The sequence below is a fragment of the Dreissena polymorpha genome, chromosome 8 (assembly GCF_020536995.1).
Source record: "Dreissena polymorpha isolate Duluth1 chromosome 8, UMN_Dpol_1.0, whole genome shotgun sequence".
NCBI classification, from domain to species: Eukaryota; Metazoa; Mollusca; class Bivalvia; order Myida; family Dreissenidae; genus Dreissena; species Dreissena polymorpha.
In genome coordinates this window covers 85,644,938-85,659,113 of record NC_068362.1, presented here as the reverse complement: position 1 = coordinate 85,659,113, position 14,176 = coordinate 85,644,938, and the positions used below count along the sequence as shown (strand labels likewise).

At 33.5% G+C, this 14,176-nt stretch overlaps 1 protein-coding gene across 1 annotated transcript in view; it reads left to right on the top strand.

The window, feature by feature from the left end:
- The window catches only part of LOC127840838 (phosphatidylinositide phosphatase SAC2-like), a 419,571-nt gene that overhangs the window by 54,474 nt on the left and 350,921 nt on the right, over positions 1 to 14,176 (top strand). Inside the window, exon 7 of the mRNA XM_052369265.1 lies at positions 9,577 to 9,781. Within this exon, the coding sequence (XP_052225225.1) occupies positions 9,577 to 9,781 (205 nt within the window). The remainder of the gene's footprint in view (positions 1 to 9,576; positions 9,782 to 14,176) is intronic.

Here is a 14,176-nt window from a genome sequence, read left to right as displayed (position 1 = left end):
TCATACAATTTCAAGCACACATTATGAAAATTATCGGCCAGTTAAAAGTTAAAAAGAACAACGAAACTTTTAGCCGAAATCAACTGATCTACGTGTTCTCTGTGCTACAAAGTTTTTATCAAAAAATCAATACACGCACGCTTTTCACGTGACATTGTTCATTGGTGCATAATTTTGGCGCGCTTTTGTCGGGACAAAGGAAATATATGAGGACTTTCTTGATGCTAGAATTTGTAAACGTCTTGTTAACATAAAACAATCGGGAGTGTGTTTCGGATTACAAATTATTACGGTATTCTCATTTGGGAATTAAACAAAGCATTAATATTTGTTTTAATATTTACAATTATTTCAATATATTAATTTTGATAAAACCCTTTACGCGGCGAAAAAATGTTTTTATAATTTATGCATGTAAAGCACGATTGCCAGGAGGATTAAACCCGGTTGCTATAATCAGTCTCTTAAGTAACTGGCCACGATTTTATCGTGGAGGAGATCACTGTCGGGATCAATTCGTGGGGTAGGTATTACAAAGCCATAAAACTGCAATAAACCAATTAAATTATCAATTGATAGTTACACGGGAGTTATTCACGCATAACTGATTCACAACTGTTCCCATCTTAAGTGCATTGGGACCATACAACGCGCATTGTGTAAACAATGAATCATGAGAATGATTCTTTTTCATTGACTTGATTCTGATGATGATATTGATGATGATTAGAAAGATGAATATAAATTTTTTGAATGAAAATTTTGTTTTATAGCCGATTTTAGAAAGGAAGAAATACAATTATTTTAAGTCTATACATTGTTAAGTATATGTACACATATTTACCATTTTGTTTATACAAAAATTGAACAGTTGGCCATGCACTCATCAACTCCAGACTCCCTATGACCCAACCCCCTCTTAAGAGGCCACCCCGCTTAAGCAGCCAATTTGGCCGTTTCCCTTGACTGGCTGCTTAAGAGGGGTTGGACTGTACATACAAGCTTCCACTGGTGATAATGTCCTTAACAAAAAATTCTACATGAATAATGATGTAAGAATAGGCATTTATGCCAAGTTTGACTAAAATTAATGCAATTATTGAATATTCCAATTTAAAGAATATTCTTTATTCTAAGACTTAATTCTAAAAATTTTGTGGTGAATACCGTGGTTCAGACCTATAAGCTCAGTTGATAGAGCACTTGACTTCATATCCAATAATCGTGGGTACAATTTGTTGCCCGGCAACATAATATGTTGATTGGTTATGAAATTGTTTCTACAGCAATTCTCACTGGCCACATAATATGTTGATTGGTCATGGAATTGTTTTTACAGCAATTCTCACTGGCCACATAATATGTTGATTGGTCATGGAATTGTTTCTACAGCCATTCTCAACAGCCTCATAATATGTTGATTGGTCATGGACTTGTTTCTACAGCTATTCTCACCAGCCACATAATATGTTGATTGGTCATGGAATTGTTTCTACAGCCATTCTCACCTGCCACATAATATGTTGATTGGTCATGGAATTGTTACTATAGCCATTCTCACTGGCCAAATTATATTCTACAGCCATTTTCACCGGCCACATAATAATTATGTTGATTGGTCATGAATTGTTTTTACAGTCATAATGTCACTGGCCACATAATATGTTGATTGGTCATGGAATAGTTTCTAGAGTCATTCTCACTGGCCACATAGTATGTTGATTGGCCATGGAATTGTTTCTACAGCCATTCTCACTGGCCACATAATATGTTGATTGGTCATGGAATTGTTTCTACAGCCATTCTCACCGGCCACATTATATGTTGATTGGTCATGGAATTGTTTTTACAGCAATCCTCACTGGACACATAATATGTTGATTGGTCATGGAATTGTTTCTATAATATGTTGATTTAGGTCATGGAAATGTTTCAGCAGCCATAATCTCACTGGCCACATAATATGTTGATTGGTCATGGACTTGTTTCTACAGCAATTCTCACTGGCCACATAATATGTAAATTCAGGTAATGGAATTGTTTCTACTGCCATTCACAATTGCCACATAATATGTTGATTCAGGTCATGGAATTGTTTCTACAACCATTCTCACCAGCCACATAATATGTAAATTCTGGTAATGGAATTGTTTCTACTGCCATTCGCAATTGCCACATAATATGTTGATTCAGGTCATGGAATTGTTTCAGCAGCCATTCTCACCAGCCACATAATATATTGATTGGTCATGGAATTGTTTCTACAGCAATTCTCACTGGCCACATAATATGTAAATTCAGGTAATGGAATTGTTTCTACTGCCATTCACAATTGCCACATAATATGTTGATTCAGGTCATGGAATTGTTTCTTCTGCCATTCTCGCTGGCCACAAAATATGTTGATTGGTCATGAAATTGTTTCTACAGCCATTCTTACTGGCCACATAATATGTTGTATGATTCAGGTAATGGAATTGTTTCTACAGCCATTCTCACTGGCCACATAATATGTTGTCTGATTTAGGTAATGGAATTGTTTCTACTGCCATTCTCACTGGCCACATAATATGTTGATTGGTCATGGAATTGTTTCTACAGCCATTCTCACTGGCCACATAATATGTTGATTGGTCATGGAATTGTTTCTACAGCCATTCTCACTGGACACATAATAATGAAATAAAGTAAGTAAATTCAGGTAATGGAATTGTTTCTACAGCCATTCACAATGACCACATAATATGTTGCTTCAGGTCATGGAATTGTTTCTACAGCCATTCTCACCGGCCACATATGTTGATTGGTCATGGAATCGTTTCTACAGCCATTCTCACTTGCCAAATTATATGTTGATTGGTTATGGAATTGTTTCTACAGCCATTCTTACTGGCAACATAATGTTGTTGATTGGCCATGGTATTGTCTCTACAGCCATTCTCACCAGCCACATAATATGTTGATTGGTCATGGACTTGTTTCTACAGCCATTCTTACTGGCCACATAATGTGTTGATTGGTCATGGAATTGTTTCTACAGCCATTCTCACCAGCCACATAATATGTTGATTTGTCATGGAATTGTTTCTACAGCCATTCTCACCAGCCACATAATATGTTGATTTGTCATGGAATTGTTTCTACAGCCATTCTTAAGAGTAAATTGACCGCAGTGATATGACTAATGACTAAAATTCTGTGACAATAGAGAATGGCAAAAAGTCCACACAAACAAAAAAATAAATTATTTTTGTGTAACAGGTGCCATATTATTTATGTTTTCTTTAATTTTTAGTTTGTAAAAAGAACTCAGTTTTATTCAATAAAATTTATGTCTTAAACACATATATATAAGTAGTTAATTATCTGGTCAGAACCAGTTTTTAGTGTGAGCATTAGCTCGAGCTAATGTTACAGAGCAAATTTTGAAAATCAGTATGCACTTAACTGCTTAACTACGCTATGGAAAGACAACCACTGCCTGTTTCAGTAAAATTAGCAGATGACAAATTTATGCTAGAAGCCTCTGCTAGGAAAGATAACCACCACATCTGCCTGTTCTCTGTAGTGAGTGTATATGACTAATAGTGTTTAACAGCTTGTAAGACGACATTGGCCAGTCTAGTATTTATCATTGAATTCTGTACATCTTGGCTGTTTTCAGGGAAAACGGGGCTTAATGCATGTCAAATAAGATTAGCCTGTGCACACTGATTAGCCTGTACAATGCGCATTAGCTAATCAAGGACGACATTTCTAATTTTATAATGTTTTTTGTTTAAAGAGTCTCTGGTACTGGGATGACAATTAATGCATATGCATTAGCCCTGTTTTCCAAAAATGAAGCTTAAATTATATTGTTTAAGAATGATTAAAAAAACAACACATCTGGACCTGTGCCTAAGACACACTCTTTATAAATTTGAATGGGTTGTGTTCATTTAAAACTTGGAATATAAAAAGCTATAACATAATTTTTAAACTGAGTTGCGTCCAAACTTGTACAACAGCGAACACCTACAGTGCCTTCAGCGCTTTGATTGACATCCTTAGGGTAGATGTTAAACATGCTCACAGATTTTTGGGAATCAGCTATTCCTCTGTCCTCAATCACCCAATTAACACCATATCCATTACTTCTCGGCGATCTTTTATGTTATCCGCTACACATTAGTATAGTTATAAAAAAAACTATAAGGCAGTGTAACACTAACAGAGCTGGGGTTAATTTTTTGGAAATAATGTACAGAACAAACTATCAATGCAGAAAGTCAAGATATCTGGTTGATAACACCTTAATTCTAATTCATCTGCATTAAGCAATAGTGACTTAATGCAGTAAAAAGTTTATCAGAATTTTGAAGTTATATGATTAAATTTTATAGTGCGCAGCTATTCTGGATCCCATTAACAACAAACCTCTTTAATGAATTGCATTCTTAATAATAATGTATTTGATAGTCTCCAACATAAATGTCAGTATGTGCTTTTGTCATACTTAAAGTACAACAAATCAATTTTTGCACTTTTGTAATAGACAAATAGCGGTATCTAGAATTTAATCATTTTAGCAAGTCAGTTACAGAGAAAGTTCCATTTAGTTGATGTTTTAAAATATTTTGAAAATAGAATGCTGGTGCATGAACACAATTTGAAATTTTGAAAAACCTTGTTTTGACAAAGTACAAAAGGTTTGTTTCATTACATTTATAGTTAACACGTGCACATTTCAATATTTGTTCTGAGAATATAAAAACTTTTGCAGGGGTTATTTTATAATTGTGTAAGGTTTCAACCTGAATAAAACAATTTAAACATTATGTAAATGAAATCCCGACCTCTCTAATGATATAAGAATAAGATGGTTTGAAATTGTTCTATTGATTCTGATGCAAGAAGCTGAATATTATATTACCATTCGACTTTGAAACATTTATTCACACTTTATGGTTTTGAAAAAAAAATGGCCCAGAATTGCTCACCTGAGTTTAAGGTGCAAAAAACCGTGTTTTTGACCCATCTTAGTCATGGCATTGATATTGTCAAATTAAACTTTCTAAACCCTTTACCACTCAGAATCGAAGCATTTAAAGTCCTTTAGAAAATCACATTAAATTTAAGTCCTTTCTTAATATATTCAAGTTCAAAAGGCTTCATTTCCAACACTAAGATACTGATGAGTAGCTAACAGCATAAAACCTGAACAGACTGTGAGTTACTCACAGGCTGTTCTGGTTTTATGATGTTTGCACATAGCCATTTTCACTTTTCTTCTGATGGGGAATGGGTTAATGTGTTTGTTACAGATTAAGGCATAAATTGTACTTATATTTCATACCGAACAGTAATAAAATATCTGTCAATATAAATTTTCAGAAGAATTATGGATAGTAATTAAAAAACCCAGGTCCAGTGAGCTATTGTGGTCAGTCCAGTCCGGCATCCTTCATTATTTGTGTGTTTTTGGGTACCTGAGCACAATATGCGGATGTGATCCTCGTTTGTCCTTTTTTTCAAGTCTGTTGCGCATTGTAGACATTTAGAATTGGGAACAATCTAGAAAGGTTTTAATAATCCTTCTATGGCTAGGGGGATACCTTGTGAACACTATGGAAGTCAGATATTTTGCCCAATCATCAGAAAGCTTGCTCAGAATATTTGTTAAAATGACATCTTGGCAGAATTAGAAATTGATCTATTGAAAAGCATTGAGAAGATTAAACATTTTTTGTCCAATCTTGATGAAGATTGTTTAGAACATTTGTTCTAATAGTATCTCCTCCGAGTTCAAAAATGGTTCTCTAAATATCAAAAAACTTCTCAAAACAGTTATGTTCCACTGATCCGGTGAGTGACCTTAAACCTTTGGCCTTCTTGTTTATCCGTATCATAATGAAACTTGGAAACAAGGTTTATCTTGACAATTACTAGGCCATGTTTGAAATTGGGTCATGTGAATACATAAACTAGTTCAGCCACTCAAAAATCTTAACAACTCTCATTTATGTCTATTTTGATTCAACACATTCAGAAAGTTTATCTTGACAATATCAAGGCCATGTTTGAATCTTGGTTAAGATGGGTAAAAAACTAGGACTCTAGGACAAGTCTACAACATTTTTTGCACCTTTTACTCAGGTGCGCCCTTTTGGGCCATCTCAGCCCTCTTGTTTTTTTAAGAGCAGACCACAATAATCAAGTTTTGTTTGAAAATATCTGTTTGTTGTGTTTACCTATTTCAAATGAAGAATTGTCTCATGTTTATTTATTTATATGTACAGTAAGTCCATTTTTCTTTGCTAGGCCAGTTTGATGAACACCACTTCCTGTAATGATTTAATCAGGTACAAAATGTACATGTAATGACTATTACCAATTCTAATCAGTGTTTGTGTCCACCTACTGAAGTCTGTTTCCACTCAGACTAATTTGATGAGCCCAATCCTTGCATATGATTAAATTTATGTTATTATTTTTGCTTTATTACTGTTTATTTTGCGTATCTGTTTTACCCCCAGCTTTCAACTTATAGCTGACCTTTGTAAGCTACCAATCAATTATAATATAAAATTTCTTACCAGTAGGCCTGAAACTTTTCGAAATAGAAAACGTTAAATGTACAAACAGTTTTCACATTTATATTAACATGTTAGTGAATTGACTTTCTATTTTTGGGAAGTATAGGGTATGAAAAGGGATACTACTGTGCATAACGATGTTAACTGCGCGTTCTGCATGAAATAATTTTATCTCTAACGAAAAGGCTTGAGAGAAACAGGTTCATGAACTTCATGAATTTATTCATGAACTTATTCATGAATCCATTCATGAACAAGATATTCATGAAAAGCAAAATTTATGTTTCACAAATGTTTACCATTCATTAAGTTATTCATGAACAAATTCATGAACTCCGAAACAAAAGGTTCATGAACTTTTCAAAAAATTGCATGAATCAATTCATACACAAGATATTCATTAAAGCAAATATGTTTCATGAACTTTTGGATTTTATGAACACATTCATGAACTATAGAAGATAACTATAGAACTGTTAAAAGACAAGTTGAGAAATATTTTAACAGGACAAACAATGGAAATATGATAATAACAGAAAAATGTTATTTTATTCCCAGTTTAATATTTTCATAAATATTGTACGATTCGAGTATCTTCATTTAAAAGTCAAAGACGAAGAATAACACAACTAAGTTATGTACTAAAGCTTATTCAACACAGTCATTAAAATCTACAGGAGCCATATTCTTGGTAAACTGAAAGAACTTAAAGATAAAATTCAACATTGTAAGAAAGTCTTTAGAATTGCTGACACTTCATCAGCATGTTGGCGAACAGTTAATTAGTATGAAATGATTGGTTATGCTTCAGATTCTTTTGATGACAACAAAATTCATAAAGCAGAGGAAAGAGTGATACAATGTAGCAAAAATTGGGAAACATAAGTTAACACAGTGCCAAAGAAGTTGAAATGGAACCATTATGGCTGATCAGTTTAGCCGGTCATTTATAAAAGACTTATATTTCAAAATAACATAAACCATGTGGCTTCATTCAGCACTTCCGTTTCAACTTCCTGTGCACACAATATTCTTCCTTTGTAAAAACAGCAATATTCTGTTCATGAACCAGTTCATGAAGTGTATTAAGTTTGTGAATAAATTCATGACATTCATGAACCTGTTTCAAGTTCATGAACTTGAAGTTTATGAATACTTGTGTTATTAATGAATATCTTGTCCATTCATGAACTGGTTATGAAGTAAATTCTAAAAGTTCACAAAGTTCATGAATAAATTCATGAAGTTCATGAAACTGTTTCCCCGGGGAGTCCAGTTTCACACTCAACTCTTGACATCACTACAGTTTGTGTGTGCACCTTTATATTAATTAGATTTTCAGTGTCAGAGTGTTTGTACTGAAAGTTTGTGTTCTCATATAAAGTAATAACTACTTGATTGCAATTTGTACTGTTGTTCCACTATCATGATATACGCCTGGACAAACATATTTGTTATTGTTTTCGAAATTGATGGTTAAACATGTAAATGTATAAAGCTTTAAGCAAGCCATCATTCCAGTCATGGAATCGTTACTTAACTTTAATGCATTCAATTCGAATCAGTAAGGTATCTAGGTCAGTCTGCAGTCAGAAACAGGATCGCTATATAAACGCTATTGCGTTAACTAGGTGATCTTTAAGTTTATTTTGACCACAAAGAAATGCTATTGCATTAACTAGGTGATCTTTAAGTTTATTTTGACAACAAAGATCTTAAAAGAAGATATTCAGCGATATTATTATGGTATGTCAATCATAGATTCTTAATCTGTTTTCAACAATTCCATGATAAGAACCAGTTTTGATTAATTTAATAAGAAATGTTCCACCATATAGACCAATTTATTAAGCATGAGCCTGATGATTCACAATACTATCCACAATCAAATAAAAAAACAATGTCTGACAAACCACTCAAACAGATCTGTTTGAAGAACGCGCGAATAAATATTTCAAATATGTACTGATGATTTGTGTGTGGCTGGTTGGGTTATATGTTTTCAAATATTTTCATTCTTCTTGAGTTTTTCTATTCTGTATTTATAGATATATGATCAATAATATCTATGAAAGTGAAATAACCCACGAAATGTGGTGCAACACCACGTAATTGAATTGAGTGTGATGCAGCGAAGGACTGCGCAGAAAAAGGCATTCACTTTCTTTGCTTTCATTGATATAACTTTTGATCTTTCATCAACACCAACCACAATCAATGCCGTATAATTCTTTTTTCAAAGATTTTTATTGTTAAACTGTCCGTCATGATTTTCATGAAAATTTTTATTGATAGATATTCAGTTATTCTGTTGAAAGGTATGAAACATAAAACTATAAACAAGAATATATACAAGAAAAAATTATTGACTTATATGTCAATATCATTGATGAATATTAATATCATATAGTTTGTTTATCAAAAAGTGGCTATGCCAATTGTTACACAAATTGAAATTATTAAGTTAAATAAAAAATAGTAAAAAAAGTACATCTATGTAATGAGATAATTTACTTTTGAGAACAGAATTCAGCTTGTTTGGAACTTGTGTTTCTTATAGGTTATGAAATTGTGATTGAACCCATAAAGAAAATAATACAATAACAAAATTCCAGCATTTTAAGTTTTGCAGGTAGTATTAGAGCATTGCAGTACTTAAATAAAAATCATGTGTGATGTGTACACAAATTATTTTTTTAGTCTTTAAATTATAGCTTAGTTTGAAATGAATCCATAATCTTTATACATGTATTTTTTATAACCAAACAAAATCACTGAGGATCAAAATCTTGTTTTGGCCAATCATTTTGTATGTCATTTAACTTGGACACTGCTTAAAATGAGGGAAGTGATTCAAGTTCTCCAGAATTATCCCAAGATTCTGAGCAAACAAACTCAAAACATTAATCCATATTGCGCATATTGGGTTTGTGCTCATACTTGGTACCACTGCAGCCTTTTTTTGTGTACCCATCAATCTATTTTTTTGTTCTTTCAGAAAACAATTGCAGATCCTGATCTGGCTGATTTCTGGATAGTTCCTGTGATTCAAGGCAGCGTGGACATACAAGAATGCGTCCTTGACTTCACTGACCTTGGCCTAGACCTCAGCCCCATGACCCTTCAAGGTCAAGGGCAATCTTCTAAGGACCCCATTAAGTACACCATGACCTTGATATCAAGACGTAGCAGACACAGGGCAGGTAAGATCGGTTATAATTATGTTATTTTTTTCAATAAGCTTCTAAGAAACGCTCCTTAGATAATTTGAGCCTTGTTCTTGTTTGTCTGCACATGCCAATCAGGGACAACACTTTCCGCTTTTATTTGATTTTTTTATGTCTCTTCTAACCAAGAATCCAGTTTTGGCGGAAAAGTGTCATCCCTAACTACACAGGCTAATCTTGGACGACACTTTAGGCACATGCATAATAAGCTCAGTTTTCTTGAACATGGCCCATTTATTTATTCTTTTGAAAATAACGCGTGGCAAATACTTGGAAGTACACTTTCAGTAAAATAGCAGGATAATTGAAATGCAATTGTGATATTGGAAACATTGGGAAATACAAAAAATGCACAACCTTCCAGTCATATTATTCCACGTGACAGTATGCTTGCAAAATACTGGCAAAACAATTGATAAACAAAGATACTATGACATATTACTTGCAATACTGTAAATGTATAGAAATTCGTCGGTATGAAATATCGTGGTTTAATAAAAAACAACTAATTCGTTGACACGTAATTTCGTGGATTTCAAATTTCGGGGAAGATTGACAGTCATAATAATTATACTTTTCTGAAAACAACCAGAGTAATAACGAAGAATAATCTGCTAATGTGTGTTGACAGCAAGGCTTGTGATTAATGTGCACTGAAGCATGAAAGTGTTGCGGATAATTGTCGATAAGAGCAAATAAGGGCCGATCTTGTGGGTCCCCTCTCGCTAATTGCCATCAATGTTGTTTTGACAATATTTGGAATTCTCTGCTCAATCGGTCCCCTAGTAGTAACAATTGAGTAATAAGGTCCCCAAAATACAGGTGTGAAAACCATTTATGTTTCTTTTAACTTTAATTGGCACTAATTTACATATGTGATAAATCTGCAAACTGTTAATTTGACGACGTCACGTAAAAGAGAACAATCGTTGATGTACAGTTTAAATTCCGTGTTTGATTTATATAGTTTTATTACCCAAACACTTATCGAGAAAACAACATATTGTATTACCTAGCATATCTCAATCAAATATCTCAGATAACTGAAAACAATAGAGAATGTCGGCAATGACATTCGGAAAGGACCGATTTCGGATAAAAAATGTAAAAATAATCGTTGGTACTTGAATTCGTGGTTAAGCGGAACAACAAAATCCACGAAAATTCGTACCACACGAAATTTAATGGTTTTACAACATACTGATAAAACAATGACAACACACTGATCAAACAATAACAACACACTTGGTAAACAATGACAACACACTGATAAAACAATGACAACACACTGGTAAAATAATGACAACACACTGATAAAACAATGACAACACACTGGTAAAACAATGACAACACACTGACAAAACAATGACAACACACTGGTAATACAATGACAACACTCTGATAATACAATGAGAACAAACTGATAATACAATTACAACACACTGATAATACAATAACAACACACTGGTAATACAATGACAACACACTGGTAATACAATTACAAAACACTGATAATACAATAACAACACACTGATAATACAATGAAAACACACTGATAATACATTGAAAACACTCCGATAATACAATGAAAACACAACTCGCAGTCAGTTCAGAGTTTATGCTGTTTGCTGCTCATCAATATCTAAGGGTTAGAAATGAAGCCTTTAAAACTTGATTTTAGTAAGAAAGGTCTCTAATTAAATTTATCTTTCTTATGACAACAAATGCGTCAAAATATGCATCTAACTGGTAAAGGGTAATAGAACATTTGTTTCTTTCCCATAAGGGCAAAAGGTTAATAACTACGATAATTGATACTTTCTTACTAATAGAACAAAGTTGTTCTATTCATTTTGTTTAGTATTGCATGCCACTTGTCCCCTGTGTGATGATAAGTGTAAGAAAAAAACAAACTGCTTTAAAGTTTTAATTAAGTCCTTTAGACAGCTTTTCAAAATTCCAGAACATAAGATTAGAAATAGACACACATTTGACTAAAAGGCTGATAATTGGCACAAACAAGTTTTATCTTGTAAATTTCCATGCTTTTTTAATTGTGCAATACATCACTAGACATGCCTTGCTTATAATTGAAAGTCAATTTGCTCGCCTTTGAAGTTTAGAAAAGATTCTCACATAATACATTCTTGAAGTGTGATAATGGTTTACAAACGGAATTGAGTATATTAGACCCTTGCATTTGTTTTAAAAATTCTTTAATAAGATTCACAATATTGTTTTTTCATTATTCTGAAGATTGCTTTGCTTATTTATTACGCAGTTTTTGTCTCACAAATTCTCAAAAACTGTCGTTGAGGAATTTTCAAAACCCACATTGTACAAAATAATTATACTATAAAAAGTAATATAAAGGTACATCAAAGGAGAGGTATTAGTTAAACACATTTTAGCATGTTTCTAGGTTTTGTATTTGATCTTGAACCAATAGACATAACATTAAAGTAAGTTACATTTAATTATTTATCTTTAAGAGTGGAAACTTACATTTTCCTGCCACACAACAAAGAAAAACTGATTAATTAATTGCAGAAACTTAAAAAACACACACGAAGATGACTAAGTAAAATTATTTCTCTGTTTCAAGGTAAACTAGTTATTAACTGTGGTTGTGTAACGATCAAGAATAGTGGGTTGACATTTAATTGTTTTCTCCTGATGCAGCTTAAATTGATCAGTTCTTGCAATAGAATATTTGCTGTTGTTCTTAGGATATTCAATTTAAGAAATTTTGTCATTTTGTTGGCGTTGGAGAAAGGGTGCATTATAACAAAATATGTGTAACATATAAGTCGCATCATGCGAAAATGGGTCTTATGCCACAGGCAACCAGCGTAGCATCAGACCAGCCAGTGAATCTGTGTTTTCTAGTAAGCAGCTTCCCTTCCAGCTGCAGAGTTCACAAGGCTTAGTGCTCTCTTTAGCAAATGTGCAAGCTGCTGTGAAACTAAGCTCGCTGCAGATAGTTTCAGACCCATTTTTGCATGATGTGGGTCATACAGGATGTAATACTTGTCATTTCATAACAATTTATTCTATTGACTTTATTCAGAAGAAAGATTACCTACAAATGTATAAATTTCAAAGAGGAGTTTAAAATGTAGTTAAACCCATTTATGCCTAGCGTCTATAAAAAATGCCTTGTCAATGCATGATGCGGCGTCTCATCTGGGTCTGCAGCTGTTTGCTTAAAGGAATTTCTGTAAGAAATATTCTAAATATAGAAATACATACACTTGACATCCCTTATTTTGGAAATAAATTGATCCAATTTAGAAGGATGGGAGAGTCCACTAGGCTTGGGTTAAAAATAAAACCAAGTATCAGATATTTTATACCTTACCTGCACATGAAGTTACCTACTGAAATTGTGAACATATATTGAAACAAAGTCTCTTCAAATCAACACAGATTATAAAAAACATCCTTTAATCTGTTTGGAAAACTGTTGTAAACATGGCAACAAACATCTTTATGTCAGACATGCTGTTTAATACTGATTTGTACAGGGTGAGATTGTTATAGAACTCACTATTATATACAAAACATGACGTGGAAACAGTGCAGAATTTCCCATTAGGTAGAGATGAGGCAAGTGCCTATCATCATGGCCCCCGCGACTTTTCTGGGCCCTGTGAGACTGTGGCGATTTTTGATTGATTAACTTAGCCTAATATAATGACTAGACAAAGCCAATTATTTTACAGTCCACTCTCGTTATCTCGACATCGGATATCTCGATATTCTCGATATGTCGAAGTAAGCTCAATGTCCCAGTTTTTTTCCTTCTTTATCTATATAAATAATCATCGCTTATCTCGATTTTCGTTATGTCGAATAATTCGATATGTCGATATAAAATTGTGTCCCTAGTCCCGATTTTACATGTATTTACTGTGGTTTATCTCGAAGTGCGAAAAACTGTCCCAGTGTCCGCAAAAGGTGAGACATTTTTTCTTTGATACTTCGCCGTCCCGCTTCGCCCGGCTGCTCCCGATACTGTGCGGTACGAAATTGATTCGTTAATTGCATCGATGATCACGCGTGTGTAATGTCGTTAGCCATTAACACTTGAGTAAGGCCTGTCACTTTAACATCAATTAACTGCAATTAATACACAGCCTGCCGAAAGGTCGAAAGACTAATTGTTTTTACAAACAACATTCCAAAATGCATTGAGTTATATTTTTATGTATATAAACCGTCGCAAATTTACAGAATGCTGTTTTATCATTAAAACAACAGTAATTGCCATGGGTTACTTGAAAGAATATGATTTACGCATGTTCAGATGGATAACCCTCGTCTTGATTGGACGTCAGTTGCATCATAATTTTAAATAGCAATATTACC